The sequence below is a fragment of the Cannabis sativa genome, chromosome 4 (assembly GCF_029168945.1).
Source record: "Cannabis sativa cultivar Pink pepper isolate KNU-18-1 chromosome 4, ASM2916894v1, whole genome shotgun sequence".
NCBI lineage: Eukaryota > Viridiplantae > Streptophyta > Magnoliopsida > Rosales > Cannabaceae > Cannabis > Cannabis sativa.
The window spans coordinates 9,244,327-9,258,616 of NC_083604.1; the positions used below are offsets into that span (position 1 = coordinate 9,244,327).

At 47.2% G+C, this 14,290-nt stretch overlaps 1 protein-coding gene across 1 annotated transcript; it reads left to right on the top strand.

Moving 5' to 3' along the window:
* Positions 1-2,391: 2,391 nt before the first annotated feature.
* On the top strand, positions 2,392-8,992 carry LOC133036447 (uncharacterized). The gene is made up of 2 exons (XM_061113011.1): positions 2,392-3,332; positions 8,651-8,992. The coding sequence occupies exons 1-2, from the start codon at positions 2,511-2,513 to the stop codon at positions 8,666-8,668; spliced, it is 840 nt and encodes a 279-aa protein (XP_060968994.1). The 5' UTR covers positions 2,392-2,510; the 3' UTR covers positions 8,669-8,992.
* Positions 8,993-14,290: the final 5,298 nt, after the last annotated feature.

Here is a 14,290-nt window from a genome sequence, read left to right on the forward strand (position 1 = left end):
TTTAAGAAAAAAATAGAAAACTCTTTTTCTCTCTTTTCCTCTCTTTTTCGGCTGAGCTTAGGGGGGTTCAAAGCTGGGATTTTGGTTGGTGATTTCTAGTGATTTTGCTAGATCAAAGTGTATTTTCTTTAAGGTAATTCTTGGCTTTAATCTCTTACTTGTTTTCTTGGAAAAAATTGATGAAAAGATGATTAATGCATGTTGTTTTGGGATGTTGTTGGCTGCTGTGTTTTGTGTTTATTTTGTGTGATTCAAGCATGTTTATGTGAGGTTATTTAGGTTGTTTTGAAGCATGAATGTTAGATTGAGTTAAGCTTTGGTTTTCTATGTAAAATATGTGAATTCTTGAATGAAATGGTTATGCTCTGTTGCTGTGTTATTGTTGATGTTTTGGTTTGTTTTCAGAGGCTTAGTTAAGCTTGTCTAAGTAGGTTTAGATGGGTTTGGTTGCATGCTAGCTAGGTTTGCTCAAGTTTGAGTTTAGAACTCAAAGCTTGAGCTCTAATGGTGGTTTTTGAATTCGGGCAATCTGGGTGGTTTTGTTGCCTTAGAAATGTTCTAGGAGGTATAGAGCATGTGTCCGGAAGGTTTCATGTGATTTGGGGTTGAATTATGCAAGTTATGAATTTTTGATGTTGCTGCCTGCGAGGAACCGGAATTCCGGTTGAGCATCCGGAATTCCGGATGGGGGTTCAGATTTTCCCAGAACCGGAATTCCGGTTGGGCAACCTGGTCTACGGTTGGGGGATTTTTCAGAACCCTAGTTTTCCTCGTTTTTGGGTTTTTAGGGGTATTGCCATGCTTTTTATCGATAGGGAAACTTTTAGTTTCGAGTTTTAGTCCCCGGGAAGTGATTTAGCGTGTCACTTATAGCGTTGTGATTTTTATGGTTTAGGAGCCAGTAATCCGCCGTTCAGCTTCAGTTCCGGTCGGAGTTGACCGCACACCCGAAATCGGAATCCTGGTAAGATTAGTATAACAAGTATGCATATGTAGATTACATGTTTAGCGTGCATGTAGGAAGCACCGTTAGATTACATTAGATATGTATTTAGGCTTCGAACCACCCAACCCCGTCACGTCGGTACAGCCGGAGTATGACCAAGCGGCGGAGTATGACCGGTTCGACCGATCAGCCGACACCGGTTGGTGGTTCGGTGCTATTGACCTATCCCGTCGGCACAGCTGGAGTATGACCACGGCCGGAGTATGACCGGTTCGACCGATCGGGAGGATACTTGTCAATAGTACCGTCCCCCGAACGTTCAAAACTCGCACCATGTTGGACATGGCGGTAGTGCTCGCACCATGTTGGACATGGCGGTAGCGGGACTCGCATCGTGTTGGACACGGCGATCGGTTTTATGTATGATATTATTATGCTTTTCTTACCGAGTCCGTCGACTCACGCTTTATGTTCATGTGTAGGTAAAGGCAAGGCCGTGGGCGATGGACCGTGACCGAGCATATGAGATTGTACATGTCGGGGCGGTTAGGCTGGAGCGTACGATCCTCGGGACGACGAAGTGGGATTTTTGTAACTGTCGTTAGACGACTTTCATTTTGGTGTAAAAGTTGAACAGTTAAAACGTTTGTAAATATTTTTATAAATCGGGATCCCGAGACTTTTTGTAAAATGGTTTATAAGTTTAATGAAAAAGCAAAATTTTAATTAATCACGTTTTTCCATAAACCTCGTTGATTAGCAACGAGCTGCACAGTACGTTTAAAAATCACGTAATACGCCTAAGATAGTTAGGGTGTTACAATTTGGTATCAGAGCCGCCAGGTTGTCTTCCGAAGATCGTCACGACATGTACAATCATCATCAGCAGTTAGCTCGGTTCACGGTTCAGTAAGCCTTTATTGCTTTAGTAGTTTATTTTATTCAGTTATGAAAAAGAAAAGCCTGTTAGGAAGCATGTTAGTAGCCTGATAGTAGAATAGGTGCATGTTTCATTTCTAATTTCCAAATTAAGCGGCATTAGTAAGCTCGCCTTGAATACGACCTGATATGCCAACTCTTGGTTTCGCAGGCGGTTCTAACTAGATGGACGCCAGGCGGACTACCAGGAGTCGGGGCAACTCCGTGGGGTCGAATCAGGGAGAGGGAGCTCGGTTTCCCCCACCTGCTAGGGGCCGAGGTAGAGGTCCCCGAGGCAGGGCCCGTGGTCGGGGTGTTGAGGACCCGCCACAGGCTGCCCAGGCTCCCCCAGCCGATCAGGGAGCCCCGAACTGGGAGTTGCGGTTTGCGGAGATGCAAGCTCGGATCGAAGAACAAGACCTCGAGATTCAGAGGTTGAGACAGCAGGGTGCTCCTGCAGTTTCCGTGCCCGTAGTTCCGGGGCACACCGCCCCTCGCCGCCTGTGCCGAGATAGTGGTGGCGGCCCACAGATTGGAACCTTTATATGAGCGGTTCCGGAAGCAAGCACCTCCGGTATTCCTGGGAGGTCCAGATGTGTCGAAAGCCGAGCAGTGGCTTACGGTGATCACCAGAATTCTGAACTTTATGGGTGTCACCGGTAACGATAGAGTGGTGTGCGCCACATTTCAGTTCCAGGAGGATGCCCTGGTATGGTGGGACATGGTGTCTCAGATTCACGATGTCACCACCATGACCTGGGAAAGGTTCCAGGAACTCTTCAACGCGAAATACTACAATGAGGCGGTTAGAAGCGCCAAGAGGAAAGAGTTCGTTCACCTGACCCAGCGGGAGAACATGAGTGTCACTGAGTATACTACTCAGTTTGACCGGTTGGCGAGGTTGGCCTCGGGAATTGTGCCGACCGACTTCAGCAGGAAGGAGAAGTATCTGGACGGGTTGAATCCCAAGATCAGGCATGACCTGATGATTACCACTGACGACAGCACCACCTATGCTCAGATGGTGGAGAAGGCACTGCGAGCTGAGGGCGCAGTGGGGTGTATGTCAGATTCAGCCAGTACTCCGGTTGGTGGCGGAGCTCCTACCCCTCCTGCATCAGGCTTCAGCAGGGGGAGTAGTGGTTCGGCCATTGATCAGAGGAAGAGGGCACCCACTGCTTCCGGCGGCTCGAGCCAGAACAAGAGGTTCCGGGGGAACCAGAACAGAGGGAGTCGCCTTGTGGTAATGAGACCCGATTCTCCTACCCCGAGTGCCCTAGCTGCAAGAGGCATCATCGGGGAGAGTGCAAGGGGCAGGGATGCTTTCATTGTGGCATGCCCGGGCACTTCAAGAGGGAATGTCCCCAGCTCCGGCCAGAGGCACCGAGAGCTCCAGCGATACCCACTCCAGCCAGGGTGTTCGCTATCACGCAGGCTGATGCAGATGCCAGCCCATCAGTTGTTACAGGTCAGATTTTTATTAACGACTCGCTTTATTCAGTGCTGTTTGATTCTGGGGCTACACGTTCTTATGTGGCGGCCAGAGTCTTTAGTAAGTTGGGTAGACCCTTTGATAGATATGAATCAGGGTTTGGAACCCTGTTACCTGGCGGAGAATTGGTTATCTCCAATAGGTGGATTAGGTCTATGCCGATCAGGATAGATGGTAGAGAGTTAAGCGCTGATCTGATAGAGATGAGCTTAGTCGAATTTGATATTATTTTAGGAATGGATTTCCTATCTAAATATTCGGCGAGCATTATTTGTAAGAAGAGGAAGATGGTGGTCTTCCAACCGGAAAGTGAAGAACCGTTCGTATTTGTGGGTTCGGTTCAGGGATCTCGGATCCCGGTGATCTCGGCTATGTCAGCGAGAGAACTATTGCACGGTGGGTGCTTAGGGTTTCTGGCCGTGGTGGTGGACACCACTCGGCCAGACACCATTCGGCCAGAGGATATCAGTGTGGTTCGGGAATTTTTGGACGTTTTTCCCGAAGAACTTCCAGGGTTACCACCTCAGAGGGAGATTGACTTCGTGATTGACTTGGCACCAGGGGTGGATCCGGTTTCTAAAGCCCCGTATAGGATGGCTCCAGCTGAACTTAAGGAATTGAAGATTCAGCTCCAAGGGTTGCTTGACATAGGGTTCATTCGGCCCAGTGTGTCACCCTGGGGAGCCCCGGTTTTGTTCGTCAAGAAGAAGGATGGATCTATGAGGATGTGCATCGGCTACAGAGAGTTGAACAAGCTGACGGTGAAGAATAAATATCCATTACCTAGGATCGATGACTTGTTCGATCAGCTTCAGGGGAAGACGGTCTTTTCTAAGATTGATCTCCGTTCGGGTTATCATCAGTTGAGGATCCGAGAGGAGGACATTCCAAAGACGGCTTTCCGCACTAGGTATGGACACTACGAGTTTCTGGTTATGTCATTCGGACTAACCAACGCTCCTGCAGCATTCATGGACCTGATGAATAGAGTATTCAAGGATTTCCTCGATATCTGTGTGATTGTGTTTATCGACGACATCCTCGTGTACTCTCAGTCAGAAGAGGAGCATGAGTTACATCTTCAGATGGTACTGCAACGACTTCGAGAACATAGACTCTACGCCAAGTTCAAGAAATGTGAGTTCTGGTTGTCTCAGGTGTCCTTCCTAGGACACATTGTGGGTAAGGACGGGATCAAGGTGGATCCCGGGAAGATCGAATCCGTCAGGGATTGGCCGAGACCGAAGACAGTGACAGAGATCAGAAGTTTCTTGGGATTAGCTGGGTACTACCGTAGGTTCGTGGAGGGGTTCTCCAAAATTTCAATGCCCCTAACCGAGCTTACAAAGAAGAATCAGCGATTTATCTGGTCAGATAAATGCGAAGCTAGTTTTCAGGAGCTGAAACAGAGATTGATTACTGCTCCGGTACTAGCTTTGCCTTCGGACGAGGAGAAGTTCGTAGTCTACTGTGACGCATCCAAACAGGGTTTGGGGTGCGTATTGATGCAAGCCGATCGGGTTATCGCTTATGCCTCCCGTCAGTTAAAGGACTATGAACAGCGATACCCGACTCATGATTTAGAATTGGCCGCAGTGGTTTTTGCACTGAAGATATGGCGGCATTACCTTTATGGGGAGAAGTGCGAGATTTATACCGACCATAAAAGTCTCAAGTATTTCTTTACTCAGAAAGATTTGAACATGAGACAAAGGCGTTGGTTGGAACTAGTAAAGGATTATGATTGTGAGATCCTTTACCATCCCGGGAAAGCCAATGTAGTGGCCGATGCCCTGAGCAGAAAGGGTCCCGGGCAAGTGGCTAGCATGGTTCAGATCTCACCTCAGCTAGCAGAGGATATGGTTAGGTCCAGCATTGAGTTTGTGGTAGGTCAGCTACACAACTTAACGCTGCAATCTGATCTGTTAGAAAGAATAAAGGTTGCTCAGACGACAGATCCGGAGTTAGTGAAGATCCGAGATGAGGTATTGGCTGGTCAAGCCAAGGACTTTTCAGTGTCAGCTAGTGGAGTGCTTTTGTATAAAGCCAGGGTTTGTGTCCCGAACAGTGTGGACTTGAGGAACGAGATCTTTGAGGAGGCTCATTCTACTCCATATTCTCTACATCCCGGCACCACCAAGATGTATCAAGATTTGAAACCGTACTTCTGGTGGAGCGGTATGAAGAAGAATTTGGTAGAATTCGTTTCGAGATGCCTCACGTGTCAGCAGATCAAGGCTGAACATCAGAGACCAGCAGGGTTGTTGCAGCCTCTAACCCTACCAGAATGGAAATGGGAGGATATTACGATGGATTTTGTGGTCGGGTTACCTAGGACCACGGGTATGTATGACTCCATCTGGGTAGTGGTGGATCGATTTACGAAATCTGCTCATTTTCTGCCGGTCAGAACAACATTTACAGTGGATCAGTTGGCAGAGTTATATGTCAAAGAGATAGTGAGACTTCACGGGGTACCGAAGTCTATAGTTTCGGACAGGGATCCGAAATTCACCTCCAAATTTTGGCAAAGTTTGCAACGGGCAATGGGTACGAAGCTAAAATTCAGTACAGCATTCCATCCTCAGACAGATGGTCAGTCCGAAAGGACAATTCAGATATTGGAGGATATGTTGAGAGCCTGTGTTATGGACTTTGAGGGTTCATGGAGTAAATATCTACCGTTAATAGAATTTTCATACAACAACAGTTACCAGAGTACGATAGGGATGGCACCCTATGAACTGTTGTACGGTAGGAAATGTAGATCCCCTATCCACTGGGATGAGACAGGGGAGAGGAAGTACCTAGGTCCAGAGTCAGTTCAGCGGACCAATGAGGCAATAGAGAAGATTAAAGCTAGAATGCTTGCCTCCCAGAGCAGACAGAAGAGTTACGCAGATCCGAAACGTAGGGATGTTGAGTTCCGAGTAGGGGACCATGTGTTTTTACGAGTATCTCCGATGAAGGGGATTAAACGTTTCGGGAAAAGAGGCAAGTTATGCCCTAGATTTACAGGACCTTTCGAGATTCTCGAGAAGATAGGTCAAGTGGCATATCGGTTAGCATTGCCTCCAGCTTTATCAGCAGTGCACAACGTATTTCATGTCTCAATGTTGAGAAAATACGTTTCAGACCCCTCTCATATACTCAGTTATGAGAGCCTTCAGCTTCAGTCAGACATGTCTTATGAGGAACAGCCAGTGCAGATCCTGGATAGAAAGGATAAAGTCCTTCGGAATAAGACCATAGCGTTGGTCAAGGTTCTCTGGAGAAACAGTAAGGTGGAAGAAGCCACCTGGGAGCTAGAATCAGATATGCGAGCTCAATTTCCAGAGTTATTCAGGTTAGATTTCGGGGACGAAATCCTTTTAAGGGGGGGATAGTTGTAAAGCCCGCTTAGTTAATTTGGAAATTAGCAGTTATTTATGTTAATCAGGAAATTATTTATAGCTATTTAAATAATTTATCATTGTTATTTATGGAATTCAGATATGCATAATTATGTCATCAGCAGTTTTTATATTTCGCATTTCCGGTGTCCGGTATTTTGGAACGCGGCGTTTGGCTCAGTAGAAATCACAACTTAGTATGTTAGTATTTTGGGGACGGGTTTTAGACATTGGGAATGTCGGGAATGGCCGGGAATTTAGAATGTCCCAAAAATACCCCCTTAGTATGATTTATGTGATTTTATGGTGGAGGGGCAAAATGGTCTTTTTGCCCCATTAGTGTTTTGTCTTATATGATTTAATAAATGAATTAAATGTTTATTCTTAAATAATCTTTTTGGCTGAAATGGATTTAATAAATTGTATATTATGCTTGAAAAATCCTTTTCCTCTCTTTTCCAACACTTAGTCAAATTTAAGAAAAAAATAGAAAACTCTTTTTCTCTCTTTTCCTCTCTTTTTCGGCTGAGCTTGGGGGGGGGTTCAAAGCTGGGATTTTGGTTGGTGATTTCTAGTGATTTTGCTAGATCAAAGTGTATTTTCTTTAAGGTAATTCTTGGCTTTAATCTCTTACTTGTTTTCTTGGAAAAAATTGATGAAAAGATGATTAATGCATGTTGTTTTGGGATGTTGTTGGCTGCTGTGTTTTGTGTTTATTTTGTGTGATTCAAGCATGTTTATGTGAGGTTATTTAGGTTGTTTTGAAGCATGAATGTTAGATTGAGTTAAGCTTTGGTTTTCTATGTAAAATATGTGAATTCTTGAATGAAATGGTTATGCTCTGTTGCTGTGTTATTGTTGATGTTTTGGTTTGTTTTCAGAGGCTTAGTTAAGCTTGTCTAAGTAGGTTTAGATGGGTTTGGTTGCATGCTAGCTAGGTTTGCTCAAGTTTGAGTTTAGAACTCAAAGCTTGAGCTCTAATGGTGGTTTTTGAATTCGGGCAATCTGGGTGGTTTTGTTGCCTTAGAAATGTTCTAGGGGAGGTATAGAACAGGTCTGGAAGGTTTCATGTGATTTGGGGTTGAATTATGCAAGTTATGAATTTTTGATGTTGCTGCCTGCGAGGAACCGGAATTCCGGTTGAGCATCCGGTCGGATGGGGGTTCAGATTTTCCCAGAACCGGAATTCCGGTTGGGCAACCGGTCTGCCGGTTGGGGGATTTTTCAGAACCCTAGTTTTCCTCGTTTTTGGGTTTTTAGGGGTATTGCCATGCTTTTTATCGATAGGGAAACTTTTAGTTTCGAGTTTTAGTCCCCGGGAAGTGATTTAGCGTGTCACTTATAGCGTTGTGATTTTTATGGTTTAGGAGCCGATGTCCGCCGTTCGGCTTCGCCCAAATCGAGTTGACCTAAGACACACCGAAATCGGAATCCAGGTAAGATTAGTATAACAGTATGCATATGTAGATTACATGTTTAGCGTGCATGTAGGAAGCCTGTTAGATTACATTAGATATGTATTTAGGCTTCGAACCACCCAACCCTGTCACGTCGGTACAGGCTGGAGTATGACCAGCAGCCGGAGTATGACCGGTTCGACCGATCAGGCTGACACTGGTTGGTGGTTCAGTGCTAATGACCTATCCCGTCGGTACAGGCTGGAGTATGACCAAGCGGAGTATGACCGGTTCGACCGATCAGGAGGATACTTGTCAATAGTACCGTCCCCTGAACGTTCAAAACTCAGTACCATGTTGGACATGGCAGTAGTGCTCAGTACCATGTTGGACATGGCAGTAGCGGGACTCAGTATCGTGTTGGACACGGCAGTCAGTTTTATGTATGATATTATTATGCTTTTCTTACTGAGTCTGTCGACTCACAGTTTATGTTCATGTGTAGGTAAAGGCAAGGCTGTAGCTGATGGACCGTGACCGAGCATATGAGATTGTACATGTCGGGGCGGTTAGGCCTGGAGCGTACGATCCTCGGGACAGCAGGGCTGGGATTTTTGTAACTGTCGTTAGACGACTTTCATTTTGGTGTAAAAGTTGAACAGTTAAAACGTTTGTAAATATTTTTATAAATCGGGATCCCGAGACTTTTTGTAAAATGGTTTATAAGTTTAATGAAAAAGCAAAATTTTAATTAATCACGTTTTTCCATAAACCTCGTTGATTAGCAACGAGCTGCACAGTACGTTTAAAAATCACGTAATACGCCTAAGATAGTTAGGGTGTTACAGCCCCGGCCTAATGGACGGGTAGCCATGATCTCCGGAGGTCCCCATATCGGAGGAAACACTCGCAAGGAGCGAAAACGATATGCCGAGGCCACGAAACACAGTGAGTTGTGGGAGGTTACTCAACTCCCAGCTCAAAGGCCTCGGCTAATGGACCAACCCATAACGTTCACGGAAGAAGACGCCAAGACGGTGCGTTTTCCTCACCACGACCCGCTGGTCATAGAGACCCCCATCGCAAATAAAGTGGTGGCTAGGGTCCTGATTGACAATGGGAGTTCCGTGAACTTGCTCTTCAAAGAAGCCTTCACTGCGATAGGGTTGACCGACCGGGACCTCTCGCCTAGTGGGTCACAGCTCACAGGGTTTAACGGGACGACGCTAATCCCGATGGGAAAAGTAAGGCTCCCGGTTACCCTGTGCCCGGATACCCCCCAGAGCACATTCAAGTATTGCACCTTCGTGGTGGTAGACTGTCCAACAGCCTACAACGCGATCCTAGGCCGACCGGCCCTAGTGGACTTTGGTGCGATTACTTCAATCCGACACCTGTGCCTGAAATTCCCTACCCAGGAAGCCGGAGTCGGAACGGTGAGGGGAAATCAGGGGGAGGCCAGGCAGTGTTACAATGTTGCCACCCACTTACCTGTACTCATGGTCCGGGAATCCCCCCAAATAGAGAAGGCTAAAGAGGATGAGCTGGACCATCGTATAGGGTCCGAAAAGGTCGTGGAACCAATGGAGGACGTCGAAGAAATACCAGTGTGCGACGACGACTCCACTAAAGTACTCCGGATAGGGAAGAGCCTGGACCCGGAGGAAAAAGAAAGAATAGTAAAAACACTGAAGGGCGCCATCGACATCTTCGCATGGCGCCAAGAAGACATGACTGGCATAAGCCCTCATGTCGTCACCCATGTACTCAATGTCAACCCGGACATGCCCCCAGTACAGCAAAAGAGACGCCCGCTCGACTCGGTGAAAGCCGAGGCCTTAGAGAAAGAGGTGGACAAACTCTTGTCCAATGGCATGATCCGCGAAGTATACTATCCGGAATGGCTACCCAATCTGGTCCTGGTACCCAAGCCGAACGGGACTTGGCGAGTTTGTATAGATTTCACAAATCTAAACAAAGCCTGCCCAAAGGACTGCTTCCCGCTACCCAGGATCGACCAGATGGTAGACGCCACGTCCGGATTTAAGCTGCTGTCTTTCATGGACGCCTATGCTGGGTACAACCAAATAAAAATGCATACGGCAGACCAGGAGTGCACTAGCTTCAGGACCGATAAGGGGGTATACTGCTACCTAGTCATGCCTTTCGGACTGAAAAACGCCGGAGCAACCTATCAAAGAATGGTTAACCGGATGTTTAAAAGCCTCCTGGGACGAAACATGGAGGTATATGTAGACGACATGCTCGTCAAATCCAAAGCTTGCAACAACCATGCAAGCGACTTAGAAGAATGTTTCGAAGTCGTCCAGAGATACGGTATGAAGCTCAACCCGAAAAAATGCACTTTTGGGGTCAAGTCGAGAAAATTCCTGGGCTTCATAGTCAGCCAAAGGGGAATCGAAGCAAACCCGGAGAAAATCCAAGCTCTCCTAGACATGCCTTCCCCCAAGAAACATAAGGACGTGCAGAGTTTGACCGGAAAGGTAGCAGCACTGAGCCGCTTTATCTCGCGCTCCACGAACAAGTGCATACCCTTCTTCAACATACTGAAGAAATGCCGAAAGTTCGAATGGTCGGATGAATGCGAGGAGGCATTCAAGAGGTTGAAAGACCACATGGCCAAACCTCCTATCCTATCGAAACCCGTCCTTGGAGAAGACTTGTTCCTCTATTTGGCTGTCTCCGAGCACGCGGTCGCGTGCCAACACGAGTCCGGGAGGAAGAAAAACTCGGCACCCCGTGTACTATGTCGGTAAGCGCATGATAGGGGCCGAGACAAGGTGCCGGTCATTGAAAAATTAGTATTCGCACTCTGATGGCATCAAGAAAGCTGAGGCCATACTTCCAAGCCCATCCGATCAGAATCTTGACCAATCATCCGCTCCGGCAAGTTCTCCAGAAGCCTGAAGCATCCGGAAGACTCCTCAAGTGGGCAATGGAGTTGAGTCAATTCGACTTACATTACGTGCCCCGGATTTCCATAAAGGGCCAAGCCTTGGCAGACTTCATCACCGAATGTAATGAAGCCGAGGCAACAGCCAACACACCGGCACCACCAATCCCCACTTGGAGGGTATTTGTAGACGGAGCTTCTAATGAGAACGGTTCGGGAGCCGGAGTGGCTATGATATCACCTACTGGATTGCGGCTCCAGGCAGCACTCCGATTCAACTTCACAGCTTCAAACAATGAAGCCGAATATGAGGCCCTGATAGCAGGGCTAAAATTGGCTAAAGCTGTAGGAGCCAAGAGAGTGGAAGTCTACAGTGACTCTCAGCTGGTCGTAAACCAGGTCTCCGGAGAATACCAAACTCGCGGCGAGCGGATGGCCGCGTACGTAGCAATAGTCCGAGAACTGCTCCACGAGTTCACGGACTATAAAATAGAAAGAATCCCCCGAGAGAAGAACGCTCATGCGGACTGTCTGGCTAAGTTAGCCTCGGACAGTGAGATCGAAGAGCTGGGGGTAGTACCAGTGGAACGCTTGGCAGAGCCAAGCATCAAAATAAAAGAGACCACACTAGCGGTTGGGCAAGAACCCAGCTGGATGGTCCCCATCATAAAATACATAACCACAGGTGAGTTGCCCCAAGAGAGGGCACTGTCTCGAAAGATTCAGTATCAGGCTCATCGTTATTTAATGATGGACCAAATTCTCTACCGGAGAGGACTCATGATGCCTTATTTAAGGTGTGTATCGGACCCTGAAGCTAGACAAATCATGCTGGAGGTCCCTGAAGGGTTCTGTGGAGATCATACGGGAGGACCCAGCCTCTCAAAGAAAATATTGAGGCAAGGGTACTTCTGGCCAACAATGAAAAAAGATTGTATAGACTATGTCCAAAAGTGTGACTCGTGCCAAAGGTACGCGAACATACCGAGAGCTCCTCCAAATGAGATCACTTTGATGACCAGCCCCTGGCCCTTCGCGGTCTGGGGCATAGATCTCATCGGGTCCCTACCTACGGGAAAAGGAGGGGTAAAGTATGCAATAGTAGCAGTGGACTACTTCACCAAGTGGACAGAGGCTGAGCCTATGAAGACAATAACTGCTAAGAAGGCATTGGACTTTGTTATCAAAAACATAGTGTGTCGATACGGCTTGCCTCACAAGATAGTCTCAGACAATGGAAAGCAATTCGATTGCGAGGAATTTACTGACTTTTGCAACCAACACGGAGTGGTAAAAAGCTTCTCCGCGGTAGCCCGGCCTCAAACAAACGGCCAGGCAGAAGCAGTCAATAAAATCCTAAAGGTCACTTTAAAAAAGAAGCTACTGGCCTGTAAAAATAACTGGCCTGAAGAATTGCCAAGGGTATTGTGGGCCTACCGGACGACCCCCAGAACCACAACCGGTCACTCGCCGTTCTCAATGGCGTACGGTTGTGAAGCAATGGTCCCGGTGGAAACATTATTCCCATCCCACAGGAGGACGACTTATGATCCGGCCACCAATCAGGCACTGCTCCAAGAGGCTTTGGATCAAGTCGAAGAACTCCAGGATGAGTCTCAAATACGGATGGCTGCTTATCAAAGAAAAGTGACCAAGTATTTTAACTCCAAGGTTAAAAACATAAAATTCGCTATTGGGGATATGGTCCTAAGAAGGGTTTTTCCAGCCACCCAAGAACCCGGAGTGGGGGTACTTGGACCAAATTAGGAAGGACCATATGAGATCGAGGACGATCGGTTCTGGCACTTACAAACTAAAAAGAATGGACGGAACCACCGTCCCAAGAGCCTGGAATGCCGATCACCTCAGAAAATATTACCAGTAGCGAATTAAACTTAGATTTTGTTCAAAGGGTTTGTACCGTCCAAATGTATACCTCCTCTATATTAAATAAAACTGAGTGCCTTAAAAACAAAGTTTCTATGCCACTCAGGGGGGTACTAGGGTATACCGCACGGACAAACAAAAAACAAACTAAGTAAAATATCCTGACCCAAAGGGCAGGTCAAAAAGTATGCACAAAAATAAAAAGCATAAGTATAAAAACCCTGAACCAAAGGACAGGTTAAAAAATATAAGTGTGACAAATAAAGATCGCATAAAAAAAATATCCTAGCCCAAAGGGCAAGTCATATACATATAAACGGCCCGGGGACAGGCCTTAAAATATAATTGTCTCCCCTTCAAATGAAAGCTGCTACCTATATGTAAATTGTTCTAAGGCAGCAGCAAATATGTACAAGCCAAACAAAAAAAAAAAAAAGTTATAAAAGAAATGGGTAGAATTTGGGTCAATAATACGACAGCTCAGTCGGCCCGCGGAGGAAGACGAGGTCCAATCCGTGCCTCAAGCGCGGCATCAAGCTTCTTCTTCTTTTCCCGAAATCTGGCAATCATCTCCTCGGGTTTGGGATAAAAAGTAAGCTTGATACTTTGATCATTGGTGGCCCAAGCCATATAGACACCATCATCGAAGCGCTTCGGGCACCGGGCGCAGGAAACAGGAGAAAGGAGCTCGGCCCTCTTGGCCTTCCTGGTGGATTGTTCTTTGAAATCCCTAAGCTCCTTCAACTCCGCAGCTAGAGCGGCCTTGGACTCAATGTCCGACTGGTGAGTTTCCTCTAAAGATCTCACCTTGGCGACCATTTCGTCCAAAGCCTCCCTGGCCTCCCGGAGGTCTCGCCTGGCCTTCTCAACAGCCTCGGTTTGAGCCCTTAGTTCCTCCTGGTGATGGGCCTCCATCCTGTCCCTCCGCTGAGCCTCGTCCCGGATCATGGCCTCCGCCTGAGCCTCCCTCCGTTTGGCCTCCTCTTCCTTGGCCTTGGCCGCGGCCTCCTGGCGCTCGGCAGCCTCCTGGTAGATCTGCCTCTCCGCTGTGAGGTCCTGGAGGACCTTCCTGACATCATTCATGTCCCCAAAGTCGGACAGAGTGAAGCCATGGTTTATGATGTTCTTGGAGAGGCGGCCAGCCTCAGCAGCGAGCTGAACCATAACGAAGTGTAAGGAGAAATTTCTCAAAGGAGAAAGCAAAATAAAAACAATAGAAGGAAACGCAAAAATTGCAAAGTACTTACCACCGTGAGAGAATGGCTAAGGTCCTGGACCTGGAAGATGGAGTTCAGGGAAGCGCAAGTGGCAAACCGCTTAGGCGCACAACGGGTAAGCTGAGAA

Excerpts from the sequence above, each read along its gene's own strand:
- LOC133036447 (XM_061113011.1), top strand. The coding sequence starts at position 2,511 with ATGGGTGTCACCGGTAACGATAGAGTGGTGTGCGCCACATTTCAGTTC.